This window comes from Diorhabda sublineata, chromosome 6 (assembly GCF_026230105.1).
Source record: "Diorhabda sublineata isolate icDioSubl1.1 chromosome 6, icDioSubl1.1, whole genome shotgun sequence".
NCBI classification, from domain to species: domain Eukaryota; kingdom Metazoa; phylum Arthropoda; class Insecta; order Coleoptera; family Chrysomelidae; genus Diorhabda; species Diorhabda sublineata.
The window spans coordinates 25,745,941-25,771,535 of record NC_079479.1 but is presented as its reverse complement, the minus strand read 5'-3'; the positions used below and the strand labels follow the sequence as shown (position 1 = coordinate 25,771,535).

At 30.1% G+C, this 25,595-nt stretch overlaps 3 protein-coding genes across 8 annotated transcripts; 1 reads left to right on the top strand and 2 right to left on the bottom strand.

Moving 5' to 3' along the window:
• Nucleotides 1-530: 530 nt before the first annotated feature.
• Nucleotides 531-2,897, bottom strand: LOC130444969 (ATP-binding cassette sub-family B member 10, mitochondrial). The gene has a single exon (XM_056780371.1). The coding sequence runs from the start codon at nucleotides 2,649-2,651 to the stop codon at nucleotides 645-647; it is 2,007 nt and encodes a 668-aa protein (XP_056636349.1). The 5' UTR covers nucleotides 2,652-2,897; the 3' UTR covers nucleotides 531-644.
• Nucleotides 2,898-3,114: 217 nt separating this feature from the next.
• Nucleotides 3,115-10,643, bottom strand: LOC130445636 (serine/threonine-protein kinase STK11). The gene is made up of 6 exons (XM_056781382.1): nucleotides 9,684-10,643; nucleotides 8,313-8,619; nucleotides 6,104-6,240; nucleotides 5,634-5,819; nucleotides 4,576-4,742; nucleotides 3,115-3,504 (listed from the first exon to the last, which is right to left on the bottom strand). The coding sequence occupies exons 1-6, from the start codon at nucleotides 10,112-10,114 to the stop codon at nucleotides 3,362-3,364; spliced, it is 1,371 nt and encodes a 456-aa protein (XP_056637360.1). The 5' UTR covers nucleotides 10,115-10,643; the 3' UTR covers nucleotides 3,115-3,361.
• Nucleotides 7,851-25,592, top strand: LOC130445633 (glycogen debranching enzyme). Of its 6 annotated transcripts, none has more exons than XM_056781375.1 (23): nucleotides 7,851-8,044; nucleotides 9,514-9,574; nucleotides 11,092-11,281; nucleotides 11,530-12,561; nucleotides 12,620-13,406; nucleotides 14,400-14,601; nucleotides 15,019-15,156; nucleotides 15,883-16,063; nucleotides 16,649-17,283; nucleotides 18,132-18,409; nucleotides 18,467-18,914; nucleotides 19,372-19,580; nucleotides 19,659-19,862; nucleotides 19,915-20,144; nucleotides 21,166-21,255; nucleotides 21,306-21,483; nucleotides 21,545-21,720; nucleotides 22,017-22,197; nucleotides 22,256-22,551; nucleotides 22,688-23,112; nucleotides 23,165-23,350; nucleotides 23,868-24,095; nucleotides 24,153-25,592. In XM_056781375.1, exons 1-23 carry the CDS (start codon nucleotides 7,983-7,985, stop codon nucleotides 24,204-24,206), a joined length of 6,471 nt encoding a protein of 2,156 aa, XP_056637353.1. In that variant the 5' UTR covers nucleotides 7,851-7,982; the 3' UTR covers nucleotides 24,207-25,592. The 6 variants fall into 6 exon arrangements, with proteins under 6 accessions (XP_056637353.1, XP_056637357.1, XP_056637354.1 ...); XM_056781379.1 differs by having other exon boundaries at nucleotides 7,876-8,044; nucleotides 12,475-12,561; XM_056781376.1 differs by lacking the exons at nucleotides 7,851-8,044; nucleotides 9,514-9,574 and adding an exon at nucleotides 10,607-10,673.
• The last annotated feature ends 3 nt before the right edge of the window (nucleotides 25,593-25,595 follow it).

Below are 25,595 nucleotides of genomic sequence, written 5' to 3'. Positions count from 1 at the left end.
AGGCCTGAAAAGAAGCACTGAATCCTTGGTAAAAGTGGGATCAATGAAAAAGTAGAGTCTAAACCAAGAAAGAAACCATAAAATTTAATGTCATCAATTTGGGGCTGAGGAAAACGTGATAAAATGGTCTGAGGTATTGGTTACATTGGAATTAATGAAAATTGAATGGAAAGGAGCAGAAATACCCTTTTTTGTTTACAAAATGCTCCTATACGAAAAAGTTTCGAAAAAATGGGGTAACTAAAAGACCTAAATATTTCCTACCTTATTAATTTTTTCAATAGTTCTGCTTCTTAGACCTGTTTGTATATATTTTCCCTTATTGTACTATAAAAGATTCATTATTCATCTGTATGAATAAGTTATTATTCACTATTGCATAAATTGTTTTTATTTAAATATTTGTTGATATTTCAACTCAACTTTCCCCCCGAGGTTTAAACAGGTTCTGTGTTCATATTAATGTAATGAGTGATGTATTTAAACATGATTATTATCAATGTCCGGTAATATTTTGATAAATATCAAAATTAAGCCTTGAAAAAAAAACATGTTACAATTTTATCTCAAACAATTACAACTGTTTAAATTAACATTTACTCCTGATAAGAAATAAAATATAATGTAAAACTTTTACTTTAAAGTCATTCAATTAGTGGAGAAAATGTCTGATGTTGGATCAATTCCTTGAAGGGACCATCACGTTGGATCAAATCTTCATATTTTCCTTGTTCTACAATTTGTCCATTTTGTAAAACGGCAATAGTGTCAGCATTTTGGATTGTAGAAAGTCGGTGGGCTATAGTTAATACAGTTCTCCCTTTCATAACCCTTTCTAAAGCTTCCTGTACGTAATGTTCCGATTGAGCATCTAGGGCACTTGTAGCTTCATCCAAAAGTAAAATTTTTGGGTTTTTAATAAGAGCTCGAGCTATCGCTACTCTTTGTTTCTGTCCTCCACTAAGCATAATCCCCCTTTCACCTACTACAGTCTCAAATCCATCAGGGAGTTGTTGTACAAACTCGTAAACATTTGCTTCTTTACAAATACTTATAAATTCATCTTCTTCTACTTTTTCGGGATTTTCAGAACCGTATAATATATTTTCTTTAATAGAACATGAAAATAGAATAGGTTCTTGACTAACTGTACCAATGTGCTTTTTAATCCAAGCAGGATCTAAATCTTTAACATTATGATTGTCTAAGTAAACTCCACCATCGATTGGATCATATAATCTTAATAAAAGTGCACCTAAAGTACTTTTTCCTGATCCACTTGGACCTACTACTGCTACAGTTTGTCCAGGTTTAATATCCAAAATTAAATTTTTAAATATTTCAACATCATCTCTAGAGGGATAACAAAATTTAATATTCTTAAATTCGATATGACCATTAATATCTGTTAACGGTACTAATCCACCTTGTGTTGGAATAGTAGGTTCTCTATCAATAATTTCCCAAATTCTAGTCGCTGCTCCTAGAGATTTGTTCAATTCGGAATAAAAACTTGATAAACCACCTACAGATATACCAATATATGCTGCATATAATAGAAATGAAGATAAGCGTCCAACAGATATTTCATTTGATGATACCATAACTCCTCCATAATATAAAACTGATATTATAATCATTTGTCCACTGAATCCTGTCATACCGTAAAAGAAAGCTCTTGCTTTTGCTTCTTTATAGCAAAATTGTAGTACATTATGAATAGCTGTGTTATAACTATGTACTTCTCTTGGTTCTTGTGCGAATGATTTTACAGTTCTAATATTCGATATTCTCTCTTCTGCTACTTTAGTTGATTCCGCTAACGAATCTTGTACTTGTCTTGAAATATTTCTCACAAATCTTCCATACCAAACTGCTACAATAGCTACTGGAGGTACTATTGATAAACCTACTAATGCTAATTTAGCAGACATGTAAAACATCATTCCAGTACCTGTACAGACCATAATGAGTGATCTTAAGCCATCAGATATATTCTGTGAAAGTGATGATCCTACTATTTGGGTATCAGCAGATAGTCTGTTCACTAATTCTCCAGTTGGTCTTTTATCGAACCATCCTTGTTCTTGTTTTAAAATTGCACTGAACACTTTTTTCCTTAAAGCATTTGTCATTCTATATCCTGCAGTTGACATTAAGTATACTCTGGCAAAGTTACATATCGCACCCAACACAAATACACACAATAGAACTCCGCAAACTTGATTTAATCTCGTTCGTGCACCTTCTTTTTCTTGTGAGTCGTCATATATGATATCTAAAATGTATCCCAAACTATAGGGAACTGACATTGTTACAGAACTGGATACTATTAGGAAACCTATGGCGGTAGTTAACTTCCATTTTTCGGGTCTGGCGAGAGAAAATAATCGTTTTAATTCAGATTTCTTAAGAGTTGTTCCTTTGTTTTCTTGTGACGGTTTTCTTTTTCGGAAAATTCTGTTAACAATACCTCTTCGAACATTGTTTGTAGTTTCCGGGACCTCGACGGAAATATAAGTTTTATTTTGACTTATTTTTTGGGACATATTGTTGAAGTTACTGAACTTCCGTGTACTGTTCAAAAATTGGAGTGGTTTAACTGATTTCGTTAAATTTTGAGTACTGATTATCAATGCATAAACATTCATTATTATCTATATTGAATAACTGGAACAATAAATTAATTGTTATTTTTAAATCTATTTACACTTCGGATTATTATAATGACTATCACATTTTTTTATCTTTTTTAAAAATATACATGTCCTTCAAAAGTAAGGTTAAGAAATGATGTAACGTTTATTAATGGTGGCGAGACCATAGAATTATATAAAGATAGGAAAGTTCAGATTTTAGTTAGGGTCAGTGATATGAAATAAGGGATTCAGATCTTGCGCACTAATCTGTCATTGTCATTTAGTATTGTGTAAACGGGGTTTTAAATCGTGATATCATTTGACGTAAAGTACGATATATTACACTGAGAAAAATGTTCATTTGACTTTTTTAACCCAATTTATGTATATTCATTTTACCAATTTGTAGATTTTATACGGGAATAGAAAGGAGAGGTACAGGTAGGTCATTGATAGACTAATAGTAATAAAATACTCGATTTTAATTGGTTTTATTTCTAAATTTCAATATGGCACTTTCATGCATCCTCATATTAAATACATTTGTTACAATTTACACGATTTTCAAATACAACAAACATACTTAGTCATCTGACGGAACAACATTATAAAAATTACAAACATTAACAAAGTATTCAATATAAGCCCTAAGAACTTCTTATCAAAAATATGTCGTTAACAAAAAATTACAAATAGAGCTATAAAAAAAACGAAAAGATTCGTCACGACTGATTACACCCGGGAAAATTCTTTACCGATATACAAGAAACGGTTTTCTTTGAGCGTTTCCCTTCTTTTTTATTTGAACTTTGGTTTGAATTGGCATTTCCGTTCGAATATTCATTATCGAATTTCCCTTCCATTTCTATAATAAAAAAATACATAACATTAAAAAAATATACAAAAATTCTCATTTCTCAATTCATTTTTTTATATTGAAAAAGTAGCAAAAAGGAAAGTCAAAAATGCAGAAAGTTAGTGACCATATTTTAAAAATTACATTGTGAATTTGTTTATTGATTCATATTGGAACTTTTCTTGAAATATGCATTAAAAAACGATTTTAAAACATTTTAACACACATTTAATATATCAACTATAGCTGACTGCACACTAATTTTTTAAAAGTTATATTTATAGCTTATCACACGCTACTTTTATATATAAAATAATATTACGTCATCTATTGTAATAAGTAGGACAACGGTCTTTGTAAGAAACTCCAGTGCTCCTCTAGAATCAGTACAAATTGTAAAAAAGTTTAGTAAATACAAACAAATATTAAAAATAAACTAAAATAAATTTTAAACGATGTGTTTTATCAATTTATACAAAGCAACTAGAATGTAGTGAGCTATCATGAGACGTTCAGCTTTCTGATGTCCAGATAAAAACGATGCTCTTAAAAAATCAAAAAGACATCTTGAAATAAACTTGAAATAGACACTAATTGCTGATGTGGCCTGAAGTTTCTCCCTCCTTCAAGTACCAGAAACAGTCCAAATCGTAACTGGAACCTTTTTAATGTCACTGGGTGAACTAGAATCTTTCTGGACACTAATCGCCTATATAATCTAAAATTTCTTTCCCCCCAAGCACTAGAGACAATCTAAATCAAGACTTGAACATTTCAAAGTTACTATAACCTTTCTGGACATTAATTGCTGATGTGGTCTGCAGTTTCTTTCTCTTCCAAAAACACCAGAAACAGTTCAATCGTCTTATATGATCGTATTTGGTTAAAAAACTAGTCACCAGTGTGTTTAAACTGACCAAAATTCCCATTTATATGTGCATCAGGTGTTTCTATCCATGCCTCAATTAAAAGTAACAAATAATATGAAAAGTTAAATGAAATGAACAAATTTGTATGTATTCCAATGCTTACCAAACTTACATAAACGAAAATATAATCATACAAACAATTGGTTATTACCATTTAATTCGTGTTCTGTAATATACTGTTCGTTATCGGCACTATTAGGATCATCATAATAATGATCGATCAAATAAGGTAAAACTGTCATTTTGTGCCAAGGATCTTTCTTGAACGGAGGTATCGGTACAAGAGGGCTAAAATCGACGGGACGTCTGGTGAACCACCTAAAAAATATTTTTTTCAGTTATAACCGACACTGTTTTATAATAATTGCAGATACTAAACACCAATATAATAAATCGTTACAAAATACTAAGCATGGGAAAGTCTTCTGAGTCCTAGTTCTCTGGGTAAAAGTTTTACAACTCCCTCGATTTTCCTAATTCTACTTTGTCATAATTAGATAAGCCTCCATGTGTCACACTAGATTCTAGATTGTTTTTAGGAGTATTTTTTGTTTTCCATCTGCTCCCAGAAGACCTACCATCAGTTTAATATAGTTTGTGGACATTTCCTTCTTCCTCAAATTTCTTAATTGATATGGTTATGAATCTTTCGAATTGATTAGACTTGAAGTGTCTCCCCATCTGATAATTTCAGCTGTAAATATAGTTTGTTGTTGATAAGATATCTCAAGAGGCTCTAATAATACTCTGGTCGATTTGGCAAGGTTGTATGCTTCCTCATTGCCTGGTAGTCGACTCTTCCACTACGATTTACTTTGATATGTTCTTTAGGGGATGTGCATCATAGTTTCCTCTTCTATCAACAACCCTGCTTTTTTTTATCCTTGATTAGGTCTACTAGAATATTTGCATAATATCTATTTAGGTGTAGTATTTTTGATCTAAAGAGTTTGTCACACCTATGAAGGTTTTAGCTTGTTGATTTTTCTTTCCCTCTATGCGTTATCTATTCCATGATCACGTTGGAGTTCCTTTAGGGGATCCAAGCTTGATTAGATCATCGACAAATATCAATACATTTAAGCCGAGGAATCTACAGCAGCTCAATTGCTCTCACGCTAGTCAACTAGCTTCATTTAATATACAGTGGGTCCCAATTTATAAAACACCATTAAAGTATATTTTAACCGACCGAAATTTAATACTTACGGATGGTGTTTGATTTGTTGAAGACTAAACCTCATTTCTGGGTCTTTTTGTAACATTCCTATAATTAAACTCCTGAGGGGTTCGTCAATTTCTTTGGGAATCGTGAATTCCCCTTTACCTATCGTCTCAAACAGCCTGAATATTGTATCACCTTCAAATGGATAGGTACCTGTAGTGATATTATACCTAAAAAGTGATTTTTCAATTTATATATGAAATGTGTTTAAAAAAGTTGAGACAAAAAGTAACATTCCGTTAGGTTTGTGGTACATTGAAGTACCTGAAGGTATAGAAGGATCTTTAATAACCTATTACAAATAAATTTGATTTCAGTATCAAATAAGTTCACGAAATATTGAAATATGTTCAGGGTGAAAATATGATAACTAGAAGAGTGTTTATGAATTGTTTAAGAAAAAAAAAGACCTGAAAAATGAACTAATGAATAAATATATGATATAACAACTTACAAAGTGACTCCACTGCTCCAAATATCAACTTTGAAACCAGGAAATGATTCTAATCCATTAGCAATCTCAGGTGGTTGGAATGCCGGTGATCCTTGACCAATATAACAAGTGTCATCCTTAGCAAAAATATCTATAGTCTAAAAAATGATGAAAATATTTTAAAATTAACATATTTAATGAGAAATACTAAAAACTAGCTAAATTAGTTTATGTGTGAAGAAACTTAGATGTAAATGTCAATCTGAAGAGTTTATTCAAAAATATATTGATTATATTTTAATAAATAAATTGCATTATGCCATTTGTAAACTCGAATTATGAATGCCCTAGAGACACAATTGGTATAGATAAGTTTGAGAAAATGTCCTTCTTCGTTGGGGAGTTTTTGAATCTACTAGGAGCGAAGGGATATACAGGACATTGTTTTAAAAGTTTTTTATAGAGGGTAGAATCAACTGCTAATATAAAGGAAAGAAAAAAGTACCAAATATGCAAGTCTAAACAGTAGTTTAAATGGTTATTGTTGAAATAACTGCTAAATTTGCAATTCAGTTATAAGGAACATCCCAAAAAGCGGATTCTTTATATCCTTGTTTTTATCATTTCAATAAACGTTCTTCTTTAAATATAATCGTTCATAACTTTTCAAAACAATGAGTATCTAATAATATGCAATTATTTGCTTATTAATTTTTGACAAATAATGTTGGGAGAGATCAAACTTATTTGACGAATTCAATAATCATATTATTTTTATAGTACTAAATCAAGAACATACTATTAAATGGGGAGAATAAGGTACATTGACAAGAAAAATATTAAAATGAAACCATTTTAAATGGGTGGATTGTTGACAAGATTTTTATTAATAGTGTTACGACCCCCATATTGATAGGGGACCATTAGGGACAAATTATTCAAAAATTTAAAACAAAAACATTAAACTTGAATAGTATGAATTGGATACATGAAGGTTAAGAGATTTTTGTCAAAAACATATTTATTACGACCCCTGTGGGTAAATTAAATTGACAAATTCAATCATCACACAATTTTTATGGTACTAAATCAAGAAATTACTAATAAATGGGGAATATACGGCACAAAATGTACAAATATTTAAAAGAAAAACATTAAATTCAAATAGTTTTAAAATGGTGTATTGTTTATAAGATTTTTGTTAATAGTATATTCAGTATAACCCCTGTAGGTAAATTAAAATGACAAATTGAACCATCACATTATTTTTTATCAACTATTGTACTTGAATAAATGCATTTTAGATATATTGTTCAAAATTGTTTGTTCCCTGTATATAAGAGAAATGATTTCTTTGAAACGCCCCTGACTAATTTGTAAACCGAAATAATTACCTACATTAGAAATAAATACATTTAATTTTATCGTCGTAATACAAATACAGTTATCACAAATTAGGAGCCTCCTTGTTACAAATAATAAAATACTGATTATTATTGGAAAATAACATATCATCCATTATTTGTTCATTCAATAGCCACGTTTCAACCGAATGAAATTCCAAAGTTCTTATCTCTCAAAATACAACAAAGGTCTTGTTTACAAAAACAATTGTTTAAATTCAAGATTCACTTTCTTTTTACAGGTAAAAATACGAAATAAATTCCAAATAAAAGACAAGTTATCCAAGAGGTCACATTATGTTTATAATTCTAGTATCAAAAAAATTTTTTTTGAAGGTACACATCTGCTATAGTATATTTAGTCAGTGATTAAGGAGGAATCTTTGAACACGGTTTTTTGCAGTGAAATCGTTGAGTTGCATTAAAACTGTGACCCCTGATAAAGTAAACAGTTCAATAATTGGTACAATTTATAACGCAGTGTATTTGAAGAAGCAATGATTAATAATATAGCTAGTGGTGTCGTGATTTCTTCTTTTATTTTGTTTTTCTTGTTAAGGTAGTATCCCATTTATTTATAAAACTATTTTTTTTAAATATATTTTTATTAATAGATCCATAATTATTTAAATCAAATCCAAATTTTGTTGATATTTAATTGAAATTATTAAAACCATGAACCGTTGATAAGAAAAAAATTGATGATAACAATAACAGGAACCTACAGTTAAAATTACAAACCGGAAAAAAATATACAAGTTTATGCTTTCAATTTTTTTAATCAAATTGTATAAAGGGTTTACATGTTCAATTTTTATAAAACTCACCTCAGCAACTCCTAAATCGGTTATCTTCAAATCTCCTTCGAGGGTTAGTAGTAAATTACCAGGTTTGATATCTTTATGTACAACCCTCATACTATGCAAATATTCCAGTCCGTTAATCAATTGTAAAAAATAACCATAAGCTTGAGATTGAGGGAATTTTTTTTTCGGTGTCGATTCTAACATGCCCTGTAAGGATCCTACACAAAATTCCATTATCAAATACATTTTTTGTTTTTCGTGATTATATAATTCGTCTACTAGGTTTATTAAATTCTTATGTTTGAGCTTACGAAGTAATATTATTTCCCTGGAATGAAATTGAATGTATTAATATCAAATTTTGAAAATAATAAAACTATAAAAAAAGGAAATAATATATTCTTTTTAGTCAAGAATAGATGTAAAAAGTGACAAAACAAACAATTTGAAATTTTACAGAAGCAGTGAATAATCCTTTTCTGCTTAATTTTTTTTATAAAGCACACTGAAAATCCTCAACAGGATACAAGAATCCTAATCCTAACCAGTTACTGGGACAATCTACAGGAGTTGAGACAGGCAGTGACACTTTTTGTATCGTATCAACCTATTTAAGAGCAGCTTATGAAAATTATCCCCCCATCGCTTCAATGAACACCTGAAGACTCTAGACTTAGCAGATAATGTAAAATGCAGATTCCGTTGTGCAGAGGACAAAACCTCTATTCACAATCTCTCAAAGTATAAGACACTACGAAAGTCCAGAGCACTACACCTGGGGCATATAAAATAGAAGTCAAAGATCTTTGACAAATACAATCATCCCATAATCTGTACTTTCTAGAAGGGGATTAATATATCAGCTATAAACACTTAGTATATGCTCCAGTGTCACAGCAAGAAAGGGGGATACAATAGATCCTTTAGATGTATATGGTACTGCAATATTCACATACAAACATACATCCCTCAACATATTAATGTACCAATTAAATTCTCGCTACTATAAAAGGATCATAAAAATTTTATTCCTGTTGTATTTTACTAATGGTGAATATAATTTATCGTTAAGTTTAGGACAAAATTAAAGTTTATAAGCCAATTTAAATGTAATTGTAACAATTATATATTGAAACAAAAAGTATTTGGGAAAAGTTCATAATTTAGACATAGAGCTCAGAATGATCAATGAGCCGTTGAAATAATAATAATTTTGTTTTAGATATAGAGTTAAAATGACATCCCTACTTACTTGGATAGTAGGGTCCCTAAAATCTCAAACTGTAAGTATTTTTTAGTAAGAATATACAAAATTAAAAATTAAGAGATATAAACAGCTAATGAAATATGATTTCAAAATTGTATAACTTACTATATTGATGAATTGCTTACCTTTGTACATTTTGTTCGCCGTTCGGTATCCTCCGTAATTTTTTTTGTTTTAAAATTTTCACAGCCCTTCGGCATAACGTTTCAGAGTCCAACATTTCTTTCACTTTCCCGTACGATCCTTCTCCGAGCAAATCCCCCATCACGTATTTCCCCACAAGTTTAAGTTTACGTTTCTTTTTTTGATATATAATTTGATCACTATCAACTCTATGAAAAAAACTTGCGATATTAATGTTTTCAAGATCATCGTCGAAATCCGCTACTTCTGTATTATTTTTCCAAAATTCTGCGTTTTCTTCACTCTCATTTGGTTCTAGCTCATTTTTTGTAGTATATATAAAATTACTTACTTCCTTCTCTTGATCGGTTATATCAATACTTTCACTATCTACACTTTTACTGGTACTAGTATTCCACATTTCAATGCTCATTATATATATTTGATTTTATTTTAAAAATACCTTTTAATAATTATTTGAAACAGTGGAAATCTCTTGACATTTTTGACGTTTGTTGCCATTCCATAATCAACAGCTGTTTTTAGTTTTTACGTTGGTGGAACTGCAGTTTAATTACATAATTTACGAAAATAGCGATCGTTTAATATCGAAAAAAATATATATTTACGTTATCATTAGTGATAAATATATCTAATTAAATACAAATTCTTTTTTTATATAAATAAAATGTATAAAAATAGCATAAAAATTATTATATTTAGGCGTTTTTTGACGACTAGCTATTGCGATTTATTGAAATATGCTAGATTAAATATTCTTAATTGAATATTTTAACATAAATTAAAACCAAACAAAAGGTCTTTATTATAAATTGTTATTTCTCCCTTAAATATATTTTTCATAACGTATTTTAAACATAACCTTGAAATATCCTGATTTTGATTCAAAACCAATAACATAACCCATAAATACCAGCGTTCAATGTCACCTTGAATTAAGTAATGAAAATGTTTTGAGTAGATATTTAAAGGTTTGTTTTCTTATCATTATTTTTTATATATATTTTTTATAATTTATGTTAAAATTAGTTATTACAGTCGATAATACATGGTAGTAAAGTTTCGTTGAGTATCCGATTAATCTGTTCGCATATATTTTATCTTCTTTGACCTATGTTACTGATTCAATATTTAAAATTAAAAACAACTAAGTGAAAAGCGAAAATAAACCGGCAAATATAGTTAAACTTGCGATATGTTGTGGTCACTTTTAAAATTAATATTCTTCGGTGCTGTTTATTTCATTTTCTCGAGTTATTACAAATTAACCAATTTTTTTAAATCATTAGGGTTGTCGGTTACTTTGAGATTATTAGATATAACAAAATATATAAATAACGTAAGTTAAAATTATAGTTATTAGAATAAGTTTTAAATTTATTTTCACAGGTGGTCAGTACATCTAAAGAAGAGGATCTTCAGAAAGCAGAAAATAAATCGAATGGCAATAAATGTATATCGCAATCTAAACGAAATAGACCTCATCAAAAATTGAAAAAAACAAATGATGATCCTGTATTTAATACAAGTCTAGAAACACCTATAGAGGAGATAATTGAAGAAACTATTAATGAAGAAGGTAAAACTTATTTTATAATAATATATGTATTAAATGAATCTTTTTGACTCATAAATGCTTCCAAGTTTTGATATTATTTGGAGAAGGTGTCTAGAATTTTTTTAAGCCATTTATCATTTTAATACAATTATAAGAGTAAAATGTTTACATAGGACAAACATATCAATATTTGAAAACAAGATTAATAAGTCCTTTATAAAATAATATATATTTATTTATTTTATCTTGTTCTATTCTATTCCTTGTAGTAAAAATCAACAAGAAAAAGGGAAAGATTTCAAAACAATCAACTAAAACAGGGAAATTATCTAAAAAGAATATAATCAAACCAGAACCTGTGGATGATACTAGTGTTAATATTAGTACAGTTAGTAAAGTCACTTTAGAAAATAAAACAAAAAAGTCTACCACAGTAGATTCTATAGAAGAAAATCGAACGGAAGACGTGGGTTTTTCATTTTTACCCATAAAAGAAAAGGGAAAAAAATATAAAGTTCAAAGTAGTACAAATTACGAAGCTCGAGTTGATGCTATAACAAAAAAATTTGAATACAGGTCTGGGAAAAGCAGTGAAACTTTAGTTCCTAAAAAAGATTTAACCATTGAAAAACCACAAAGTCCTGTTTTTTCTATTATACCTACGGTAGCTGAAAAACGATTAATATATGAAACTTCTATAAAAAATAAATATAAAGAAAGTAAAAAAGTCACCTCTGGAGTATCATATGCCAGTATAGTTACGAATAGTGCAAATAAGGCTTCTTTAGAATATAATCTGAGCAGTGATGATGCCATCAATTTGCAACAAGAATCAGATCTAGTTAAAACAGAAGCTCATAAAGAAGAAACATTTGATCTCAAGTCAGAGAAAAGTGATCAAATAACTTTCGATTCACTTGCGATTTCCGAAGAAAATAAATCTGAGATATATGCGAGTTTTGAGGAGGACAATTCTAATTTAAATAATGACAATAATTCTTCACTCGATTACATAACTGTCTCAGATTATCTATTAGAAACTGATATTGGGAATTGTTCTCCTTATAGTTTCGAAGAAACTTACGTACAACACAAAAAATCTTTCAATAGTAGCGACTTTAGTGACCTTTCACAACCGATTAGTTCAGTTGAACATTCTTTTACTGATCTAGTCGATAGTTTTTCAACTAGCACTAATTTTTATCAATCTGCAGAACAATTTGAAGCCAGTACTGAAAATACTGTAAATTTATTAGAAAGATTTGATCAAGTACATGAGGATTTGGATCATAAAAGGGAAGGTAACTATTGAACTACACTGTATAAATTAAAAAAATGCTATTATATATTTTTTTTCAGAATACATAATAAAGTGTGCGGTATCTGAAGAACTGTTTGTTGAAAATTGTTTAGAAAGTGAAAAGTTTATAAGAGAAGAAATTAATTTCGGCCGAAGGGTGTGGCCCTTTTATAATCACGAACCAACTATTAACAGTGAGGAATTTGAAGTACTTGTTGATATAAAAGAAAATATTGTGCCACAGGATCAGTACAAAAAAGAAGAACAAGATTTCACACATATAGTGAATACTGAAGGGCTAAAATTAGAAGATTTCGTTTATATAAATACAGAAAACGAAGAAACTTTAACTAATGACAAAATAATATTAACAAAAAAAGTTTTACATCCAAATAAAAGTAGTTTTACAGAAGAAACGAATAGTTTTGAACAAGAACAAGATTTCAATAATCCATTAATAGATTCTTGTAGCGAAATTAAACAGGAAGTGAGTAAAAAATCTAAAGAAGACATTTCTGGTGTTGGAATATTCGAAACTATGCAGCAGATCAGGGTATTAACATTAAATGATTGTGAACATCGAGAATCTACTTTATATAGACTCGAAAAAAATTGGATAATACAGTTTCGTATTGGTCCTTCTCTATTTGGAAGGAAAGTTTTCTTGTATTGCAATTATCCTTCAAAAACGAATGGGAGTTTGAACGAATTTAATAGGAATAAATATCAAATTTTGGAATGGGTTACTAAAGAAGGAAGTGAGAATGCAGATGATACAGCACTATTTACCGAGATAAAGGTCGAGATAGCGGGTAGCTTCCATTATTACTTTGCTTATGAAAAAGGGTGAGTTTTATATATAATAAATAATTTGATGATGATAAGAATTAGATCGAAACGTCGTAGTAATTTTTATCCAAAAAAGCATTGGAATTAAATGAAAATAAAAAAAAATATCAATAAAATCGTAACAAAAATGTAGATTTTCAGAAATTAAAAACTTATACATGAAAATTATTTTTGATGAAACTTTATAAATCTCCTGAAAATCAATAATCTGGTTTGAACGTTTCAAAATAAAGGGTTTTATACAAGGAAATTGAAAATTAATGATTGTAATTGAACAGTGAAGTATAAATTTGAATATTTATTTGAAATTATAATAGGAACAAAATCATATTTGTAAATTGCAGTGTGTATCATAATAATCACTAATCTGTTATTACAGTTTCAAAGTAATGATTGTTACACAGGGTAAATGAAAAATAATGAATATAATTAGAGTAGTGTAGATTTGAATATAGGACAAAATATTTTTTTTAAATGATAATAGAAAATGTGTTGTGTACCCTAAAAATCAATTATCGAGTATCAATGTTTCAAAATAATAGTTATTATACAGGGAAAATAAAAAATAATGATTGAAGAGTGAAATGTAAATTTGAATACAGGCCAAAATATGTTTGAAATATTTTATCCATTGCAAAAATTTTTATTTAAACCATAAAAAATATATGTCACATTTCACAAAAAAATATTCTTATTAAAACCACTTTGCACTCTAAAAATCAGTAATGAGTATCAAAGTTTCAAAACAATGATTGTTATACAGGGAAAATAAAAAGTTATATTTTTTAGAGACATAAGCTTCTCAATACAGTATTTATACCTTAAATACAGTCAAATAGCTTCAGTATATATTTATAAAAGAAAGTAAACAATGTAGAGGTGTGTAAAAACATTTTAAGTCGATTTTATTCTCTTTAAAAAAGAAAACCCGCCTTCCTTTTATCGATTTTCACTCGTTTCCTTCAAATAATTAAACTATTGGTGTTTTAGGGAAACTGTGGAAAAACAAGGTTCAGGATATTTTTTGGTCGATCCCATTTTAAAGTACGGTAATGATGAAGATTTGCCATTGGATTGTATACAATGTCAGACGGTTTTGACTAAGTGTTTGGGATCATTTTCATCCTGGGAAAAAAAATTACAAGTGGCAAAAGAATCTGGTTACAATATGATTCATTTTACACCAATTCAGGTACTTAAAAACAACATTTTCTGCTCTACAAGTGTATTCATTAATTTTCACTAATGTCACATGTTTTGTCAAACTTTTGTATACAGCGCTTTTGAAAAGTATAGTACGACAATATTATCTTCAACATAACAAAACCTATGAAAGGGTATACAAAAATTAAAACGGGGCAAATGTGAATTAATAGCAAGTGTTTTACCCTCTATATCTAATTATGGCATCCCTGTAATTAAATTATTGACAATTTCTCTAGGGATGTTATTTTATTTTTCAATAGCTACTGTAGGGCATTGACCTGTGAGTTGTTTTGCTCAAACATTGCTCTAGTCATTACTAGGAATGTGATTTAATGTAATTTACTTGTAAATTAATTACCAATTATTAATGCCAAATGTTTAAAAGTATGTATATTTTTTTCAGGAATTAGGGGAATCAAATTCTTCCTACAGTCTTAGTGAGCAGTTGAAATTGAATCCAATTTTTAAAAAAGATAATGGGAAAATGCCCACGTTCCAAGAAATCGAACAATTTATTGCCAAACTTAGGAATGAATGGAAGGTAAATTTTTTTATCACATTAATATTTTTTTTATTGTGTAATTAGTATAGCCTTTATAAAAGTATTAAAGCCATTTAATTTTTGTTAAAATTTAAAAATACAATGAAAATTTTAGATTTATTAAACTAAATAGAGGTTTTTAAAATTTAGAGACACATTTCAGTGGATCCAAATCAATATATTCCATTTAAGGACCTTAAATAATAAAAATATTTGATTACAGCTTTGCTTAAACTTTTTATTGGCTCTTTTATATAATGAAACTTGTATATTATTATCAAACAGATATTACGTTCAACTATTGGTGATTTTTTAAATCTAATTAATCTCTAACAAACTTTAGTTGTGTTGAGATTGATGAAAATCCAGTTATAGGTCTCAAATTAAACTCTCTTAGTGATCTCTTCATCGTATCGTTATTTATTTTTTGTTGTTAGCATCAAAATCTTGACTAACTAAATTAGAAAAATTTCATGTCAACAATTATATGTCTTGGATCTTCCCGTCTCTTAGATTCTTAAAATCTTTATTCCACTTATAGTAGCTTCCAATCAACATAATAGCTACAGCATAATCCTCCTAGAGGGTAAGATTGTGATTGTGGTAAACTTTGGTGTTAATTTTTTTTATTATCAAGCTATAATAACTTTATTTTAGGCCAAATAATAAGTTTAAACATGTCAAAGATGAAGAAGAGTTACTTAAAATATAATTGATACTTTTTAGGTTACTTCAATTTGTGACATTGTCTTAAATCACACAGCCAACGAAAGCAAGTGGATTAAAGAACATCCCGATGTTACTTATAATTGTGTAAATTGCCCCTATATGCGCCCCGCTTATTTACTCGACGCTGCATTCGATTTCTTTTCTTCAGAAATAAAAAAAGGATTTTATGAAGACAGAGGTAAATATTAACATTTCTTAATTATCTATATCAGTGATTTTAGCTACACAAATTATTTTTTTCTCAACGAAACTATTTTTTCTATTATAAATGTAGTGTGGGTCCGTCAAAAATAATTGTTCTTTTGTTAAATATCTGGTGAAAGTAATTGTTTTTATTTCAGGAGTTTACTTTCCAATTTGATATTTACATGCTGTAATAAATTTTTATTCGGTTGTATATATTACCAAAAATTGATTTCCCCATGGGATAACATCAATTTGATTTTTTTTTTTATTATAATGTGTGTTAAGAACAGTAACAGACCGGGGGTCAATTTTCTTTATCTTCTTGCCGGGCACTGCATTTATAGCCATCCCGCACACCTATTTATCAATCCAGAACACTTGTATACACTCTAGCATATTCCAGAACTACTTAATCATATAGGTAAAGGCCAAGTTATAAGGAAAGAGAATTACATATCTACCCTGGATATACTATTAATATAGTACTTGTATTGGTTACTGGAAGTACTTGTAACAGCTCTAATAAAAAAAATCATGTACAAATCCAGAATTTCTTGAAAAATATCTATTTTTTTAGGTATACCATCTGAAATTAACAACGAAGATCATTTGAACGCCATTCGTCATCATTTCAAAACAAGCATTTTAGATATACTAAAACTAAACGAATTATTTATTTGCGATACGAATAAACTAGTTGATGAATTTTTAATATTAGCCCGCAGTAACCAACCAAATTCGTCGAAATGTGACTCAAACTGTAACAATTTAAAACTTATCCAAGATCCGGAATACAGAAGACTATCGAGCACCGTAGATATGGAACTGGCCCTAAAGTTATATAACCATTTTTGGAACGACACTTTCGATGAAGATTCCAGATTAAAAAAATGCGCAGAGAAGTTTAAAAATAAATTAGACGAATTGAATAACGAAAAATCGAAAGAAATTAACGAACATCTTGATGTAGCCGTAGAAAACGTTATCGCTGGAATTAGATATTATAGAGTACAGCAAGACGGACCAAAATTTAAGGATATTACTCTAAAGACACCGCTCGTGTACAGATATTTCACTGATTACGGTCATCCTAAGTCTCTGCAAGATTTCGAAAAAATTATGTACAGTGATAAAGGTAGATTTTTGATGGCTCATAATGGTTGGGTCATGAACTCGGATCCACTAAAGAACTTTGCTGCTTCGGATTCAAAGGTGAGTTAGTTATAACTTATATCAAACGAGAAATATATAAAATAATTGATGTACAAATGAACTACTATATCAAGTAATAATTTAGAGGTACAAATGAACTACTAATGAACAGGAGACAGAGATAATGGAAACGGGTGCTACAAAGGAAGAAAGAGTGAACAAAAATTAAAGATTAGTACAAAATAAGAAGAGAAGAAGAATAAGGTACAACTCATTAAATAAGGACAAGAGGAGATGATAGAATATCAAAGGAATGAGTTGGTTTCGTTTATAATTCTGTTTTTAAGTTTCAAATCATGATTTTTATTTATTATTCTTCTTAACGAGTTTGGTGTTTTTAGGTGTTATGTCAGTCAAATAAAGAATCTTTAGTGACATTTGAAATACTATCTCTTATATGAAACTATTTAATTCAATTCCTGCTAATATTAATTTGTTTTTGCCACTTTGACAACAATCTTTTTATTGTTATCAGCTTTTCCTTTTCTTTAAGATGTTTTCTTGGGTATGGCGTCAAGGTGAAGATAAACAATTTTTAATAACATTTGAACTACTGTCTCCTATTTAATTGAATTTCTACTAATATTAATTTGTTTTTGCTACTTTGATAACATTCTCCTTCTTGTTGTTATCATTTTCTTCTTCTTGCCAATTTGGTTTTAGCGTCCCAATGATTCAATTTTTTGTTGGATAACATTTGAACTACTATTTGTTAATATCCAAAATTTACAGCTGAATGTGGAAAATTTTAATTTTCTGCTGTATTATGTCCACGATTGTCTTTTTTCCTTCGATATACAATGGAAACTTGAATTCGATTCTGAGAATTAAAAAAATTGTTTTTGTAGGTATACTTAAGACGAGAACTTATCGCCTGGGGGGATAGTGTTAAACTCAGATTTGGGGATAAACCAGAAGATTCTCCATTCTTGTGGAGTCATATGAGGGAATATGTCGAACAAACAGCAAAAATATTTGATGGCATTAGGTTAGATAATTGTCATTCTACCCCTATACCAGTTGCCGAATACTTACTGGACTGCGCAAGAAGAATAAGACCTAACCTCTATGTAGTCGCCGAGCTGTTTACCAATTCCGATATGACTGATAACATTTTTGTTAACAGGTAAATATTCAATCACCAAATTATAAATTAAAAAATACCCATTTTTTATTTTTTCAGATTAGGTATAACTTCCCTTATACGAGAAGCCATGTCGGCATGGGATTCCCACGAAGAAGGTCGTTTAGTTTACAGATACGGTGGCTCTCCAGTCGGTTCATTCTATCAGCCCAACGTACGTCCTTTGATACCCTCCATAGCACACGCCCTATTTCTGGATCAAACTCACGACAATCCCACACCAATTGAGAAACGATCAGTATTTGATTTATTGCCTAGTACGGCCCTTGTCAATATGGCTTGTTGCGCCAGTGGATCTAACAGAGGTTATGATGAATTGGTGCCCCATCACATCCACGTCGTCGATGAAGATAGAGAGTATACAGAGTGGACACCAGATACGGGACGTATATCTGTGAGATATGTCACGGAGGAATCCGGAATTATAAAAGCCAAAAAAGCAATTAACGATTTGCATTTTCTGCTTGGTAAAAAAGGCTTCAATCAGGTAAAAATCTTTTGTAACACTTCGATCAATAAATCTTCAGTCTAGTAAATCAAGTTTTTCTGTGACGATTTTTCTTTCGTCTCAAAATAAGCCTCATTTGATTGACATTTCTTTGCTTGGAAAAGTTTTTTCGGGTCTGAAACAGTCTTTAGTTGCTAGGAAGTAGATCTGGAGGATACCGTGGACGCAGAAGAAATTTGGAGTTAATTTTTTTTCCTTCAACATTATGTCATAATTAAATAAATTAATTAATGGATATAGAATTTTTAAAGTCATTTAAAGAAATGAAAGTTGAATGAAAACATGTACGACATAAAATATCAAATTTTGGTGAAAGAAAGAATTTAACACATACCAAAGTGACTTGGGGTTTATTGATTGATGGTATAGATTTGAAACGTTTTGGTTCTTAAATTTTCATCTTCGGGTATTTTTAATATTGTTTTTAATTTTTTAGGTATATGTGGATCAAATCGACACAGATATTGTAGCGGTAACGAGACACTGTCCAGTGACACACCAAAGCTACATTTTAGTAGCATTTACAGCATTTGGACATCCGAATGAAGAAGCAGCGAGTTATCAAAGAGGAATTAAACCTTTAAGATTCGAAGGGGTTCTAGAAGAAATCGTTGTTGAAGCCACCCTCAGTCACATTAATCATAGGTATATAAAAAAATTGAATTCGTTGAATTCTCCCCTATGTAAAACTTATTTTTCGCATTGACTTGTTGCATTTTTTAGTTCTGGCGGATCCAAATTTGCCAAATGGGGAAAGTTTGTGAAAGATTCCAAATGGATACATGGTCTTTCCGAATACCGAGTATCTGTTAAGCAGCATATCCAAATTTCGGAATCGGATATTTTCGAAAAAGTCGATTCGGGAAATCCAAACGTTACAGAATTGAAATTCAAAAATTTCAAACCGGGTTCAATCGTTATAGTAAGGTATGAAGACCAATCTGTATTTTCAGAAGGAATCTCATTTATTATTTTGCAGGACTTCATTGCCTGAAACTATGAGCGTTGCTGTTAATTCCATTAGAAATTTGATAAAATCAATTTCACTTGGTGATGAGAAGGAATTGACGGAAATAATTGGGAAACTTACTTTAGCAGATATGAACAGAACGTTATACAGATGCGATCAAGAAGAAAGAGATGAAGGGTTTGGGTTTGGTACATATAATATTCCAAATTTTAGTTCAACGGTATATGCTGGTTTTCAAGGTAATTAGATTCTACCCCTCATTGACTGTTAATCAACGATGATTGTTTTTTTTGTAAATTAGTGGTGTATATAATAATTTCAAGTGATATTTGAACTATTATCTCTTATATGAAACTATTCATTTTATAAGTAATCTAAAAGTAACATTTGAACTACTGTATCTTATGTGAAACTATTCAATTGAATTCATACGAATATTTTGATAAAATTTATTTCGTGTTGCATTTTCCTAGTGCCCTTTCAGGCGTCGAATTGGGACTTCTTGACCTTCTCCACAAAGTTTTTCCCCGTGTTTTTTCACTCCTTGCAAATACTTTTATTTCCTCTAGACTTATATTTATCTATTTTGAACTATTTCCTCTTTCTGATCAATCCATAAATTTCCCTTTTTCCTCTTAGCTTGTTTACAAGTCAATATTATCGTTTGTTTGTCTGCCCAGGATGTTGACTGCTTGTTCTTCAACCCTATATTTTCCATATTTCATCAAACTTGTTATTAACATTCTAGTATAGACTTTAAATAAATTTTGATAAAAAAGTTCATTTTCTAATTTTTTGTCATTTGTTTCTTTGTTTGTGTAAGGGTAATATTCACATTTTTTGTCAGTAACAATGGCCACTTTGAGTGTTTGTTGAGTAAGGTGTTAGGGTGGAGGTAAATAATCTTAAGTGACATTCAAACTACTATCTAGTTAATTGAATTAATAGCAATAAATCAGCAGCATATAAAAAATAATCTTTAGTGATATTTGAACGACTATCTCATATGTGAAAGTATTTAATTGAATTAATACCAATATTAAATTTTTTGTTTTGTATTACTTCGACAACATTCTTGTCCACTTTTGGCATCCTAAGAATTAGATTCATTTGATATTTTTGTTGGGTAAAGGTAAATAATCTTGAGTGACATTTGAACTACTATCTATTGAATTCATAGCAGTACTGATATATATTTTGTACTTTTTTGCTTTATCCTATTACTAAAATATTTTTCTTTCTAATATAATCTATTTGTAGGTTTTATGTCCTTATTGGCGAATATAAGACCGAATAATGATCTTGGACATCCAATGTGTGCAAATTTGAGAGATGGAAACTGGATGATTGGTAATACGACATATATGTCATATTACAATTATGATAACGTTTAATTTCAGATTATATTTGGAAAAGACTGAAACTCGATGTAGGCACCAAAGACCTTGGTGAGTGGCTCGAAAGGAACACAAAATCTTTTGGAAATGTTCCAAGATATCTGGTACCTTGTTATTTCGACATGATAGTTACTAATGTATATTTAGCCTTATTAGACAAATCGTACGAATTGATGTCCAAGTAAGTGTTCTGCTGAAAAATCCTTTGTAATTTTTATCATATCAAATAACTAATATTTCAGTTTTGTTAAAAACGGATCAACTTTCGTTAAAGGACTAGCACTAGGGTCAATACAATTCGGAGGATATATTAAATCTGCAAATTTACCCACTTTATCTCCTAATTTAGCACCTCCAAAACCACCAACCAGAGAACATGGCGACGAAACTGTACAGGCATGCGTAACATTATCTGCAGGTGAGTTTAGAATTGAAAGTAAACAATATACAGTAGTTCTAAAACATGAATATATCGAAGTTTCTGAAGGAAAAAACTGATAGTGGAACACCCCAGGAAGCACTTGATGGGGTAGATATAACGTTTTTGAAGCTTGCACAGATACTTGAAGTATTTGGTTACAGTAAAACCAAGCTACCAATTTCCTAGTGGCACTAGAGCTTTACATCTAGCGGCAAAGTAGAAACTTCTTGTATATAATGGAAATGGTATGCAAAAGTACTTAGTAAAAGTGAATAATTTTTGTTTTGCGTTAGGTTTACCTCACTTTTCTGTTGGTTACATGAGGAATTGGGGTAGAGATACATTTATTGCTCTAAGAGGTCTCTTTATTCTAACTGGCCGTTACCAAGAAGCTAGAGAACACATTTTAGGTTACGCAGCATGCTTGAGACATGGATTGATTCCTAATCTATTAGACGGAGGTCGAAATTCAAGGTAATTTATCATTTTAATCTATCTGAATATTCAAACAATCTCGTTGGTGGAATTTCAGGTTTAATTGCCGTGATGCTATTTGGTGGTGGTTGTATTGCATTAAGGAATACGTAAATGAAGCTCCAAATGGTATAGAAATCCTTTCGGATAAAGTTTCTAGGATATTTCCCACTGATGAAGCTCAGAACCAACCTCCAGGGGCTGTGGATCAACTTTTATACGATGTTATGCAAGAAAGTTTAAAAGTACATTTTCAAGGGTTGGCTTTTAGGGAACGAAATGCCGGTAGACAAATAGACGAACATATGACTGATCAAGGGTTTAATAATCAAATTGGGGTACATCCAGAAACTGGTAAGATGATATTTTGATTTATAATATATTGATGTAAGAGATAATCCCTCAAATCTGAATAGTTTCTTGGAGTTTCTCATTCCAAACTACCTCAACTCCACCAAAAATCTCTGCTTAAGTCTGTGAATTCTTCTAGGTTTCGTTTTTGGCGGTAACAAGTGGAATTGTGGAACTTGGATGGACAAAATGGGATCTTCTGACATAGCCGGCAATCGTGGTAAACCTGCTACACCTAGAGATGGTTCGGCAGTTGAAATAATAGGACTTTCTAAGTGTGTACTATCCTGGTTAGATATATTATGTGGCGAAAACAAATATCCTTATGAAGGTGTACAAAGGGTTCATAAGAATGGTACTATAACAAAGTGGACGTTCAAAGAATGGGCTAACAAGATACAAAATAATTTCGAAAAATACTTTTGGATACATTTGAAACCAACCGAAGGGGAGTTAAGACCAGACTTAATAAATAAGAGGGGTATTTACAAGGATTCCTTCGGATCTAGTGCAGAATATACAGATTTCCAGCTTAGATGTAATTTTCCAATAGCTATGGTTGCTGTAAGTACTTTGAATGTCTGCTTTCTAGAATTGATGATTTGTTGAATTTAAGGCACCGGAACTTTTTACTCCAAGTCGCGCTTGGGAAGCTTTGAAGCAAGCCGAAAAATATCTGTTAGGACCTTTGGGTATGAAAACATTAGATCCAGAAGATTGGGCTTATAGAGGTGACTACGACAACTCGAATCAATCTAATGATCCTACAGTGGCTCACGGTTTCAATTATCATCAAGGTCCTGTAAGTAGTAGTAACAAAATTTAAAGGAATTCTTACAAAATTGGTTTTTTGGGCGGTTTTTTTAAACATTACTTTCATTTAGTTAGTATGGTGGATTTGACTTTTAGCGACCAAATTAAAAGCAACTTGTAGCGGACATGATGTATTACTGAAGAAAGTTGTTGAGATATTTTCCTCTCTTTTTTTTTTTTCGTACATGTAGTACCCCAGACGAATAAGTTTGTTCACTTTTCATTGGTTTTTAAGATGAAAGGACATCTGAAACGTTTCTCGTCATTTTCAGACTAATTTTCACTTTTAAATTGTTTGAAAATGATCTTCAAAGCTACTAAATCACCACCTTAGATAAGTTTTGAAATTTTGTAACTTTTTGGTTTTTGACATTTTTTATTTTCGAGCCAAACCATAACCTAACCATAGACATTTTGTGAACTTTTTTGGCACTTGGGTATAGTAGTTGTAATAGATGTTATACTGTACTTTTAGATCATAACTCATATGTAGTATTATTTTATAGGAATGGGTATGGCCAGTAGGATTTTTCTTAAGAGCAAAATTGTACTTTGCTTGCCAAAATGGGGCTTTAAAAGAAACCGTTGCAAGTACAAAGGTGATACTTTCCAAGCATTTTGTCGAGTTACAAACTTCAGATTGGAGAGGGCTTCCAGAACTCACTAATCATAACGGTGCTTATTGCAGGGACAGTTCAAGAACTCAAGCATGGAGTATGTCTTGTATACTTGAGGTATATTTGGTTATTAATTAATAAATTATATTTTCTATTAATACTGGAATGTTTTAGGTGTTACATGATTTGAAAAAATTGGAGTCTAATTTAGATTTACTTTCTAACTGACTTACCACCACGTTGGAGGCTAAGAAAAGTAAATGGATTGTACAAAGTGATGGTTACGAAAACGAAAAATTCTCATCTCCGAAATTTTGTAAAATTTTAAGAAGGCAAAAGGTTTACGCAGAGGTGGAAGATATTATAATAATGGATCACGTCGACAAAAATCTAATTACTGATCAATCTAAAAAAATACTCAAATCTTCCTTGTTCAATAACCATTTTGAACCATTCAGCGACCTCATTTTTAAATATAATCAAACATTACCTGGAGTTTTAGTTAATTTTAAAGATTTTAAACAAACTGATGATAATTTTTTGATAAGCAACTATTCTTCTAATAATTCATTTAATTACGTACCTTTTTACAACTTTAGATATACTTTAGAAGATTTTCCCATGACAGAAATTTATTTGTCGAAAAATTATTTCCAAATATTTAAAAATACTAATTTTAAAACGTCTAATAGCTATAAGATTAGTCCTAGAACTAGTTTATCAAAAAGGATTACAGATGAAAATCTTGATGAAATCATCCCGATAGATGAAAATCTTCCTAGTCAAAATCAAGAAAACGAAAGAAATGTATTATTATTAAATCCTCTTCTATTAGATCTTAACGAAAGAAGAACGAAATTTAGAAAAACTAGAACAGAACATAATAAAATTGTCCGTATCACCATAATATATGTAATGTCTTTTTTCGCTCTAGCACTGATCACGTTTTTCAGTTTGTATTTGTTATAAAAATGTGGTTTACATGGTTTTTATACCCCAGAAAATTAAACAGAAAGAATAATGTCACATCTGATATAAAACTTGGTTAACGAAAACTTATTTTTATCCCCAAATTCCTTATAAAGTTCTTTAAAAACCTTTAAATCTTGATGAAAACTCTCCCCATATTCACCACTCATATTTTAGAGGAAAAAATCAAATGTGAATACAGGAAAAGAATATATATTACATATTCACTCTTATGTGTTAGAAATTTTCTAATAAGTTTCAATATCTTCATAATTTTCACTTGTTTTATTTCCCAAAACCTATTCAATGACTTTATCACCGTCGATAAAAGGTCTTCAAATTGAGGATCTTTTGTTTAGTAAATAAAACATATTGAAAATACAAAATAAAGAAGAAAAGCACTTTCAAAAGAATCTGCAATGGGTACAATATTTTTTTGAAAACTTTAGTTTATAGTAGTTTATAAAAAATTTTAGGGGTTCATAAAAATGTGTAAACTAGTGTTATTAATAATGTTTTAATTCCTTTATTTGAGGTGTGTTTCATTTTATGCATGTTATATTTTGAATCTATTTAATATATGATATTAAAGTTCGATTTGTTATTTATATTAAATTGTAATTAAAAATATATATATTTATAAAATTG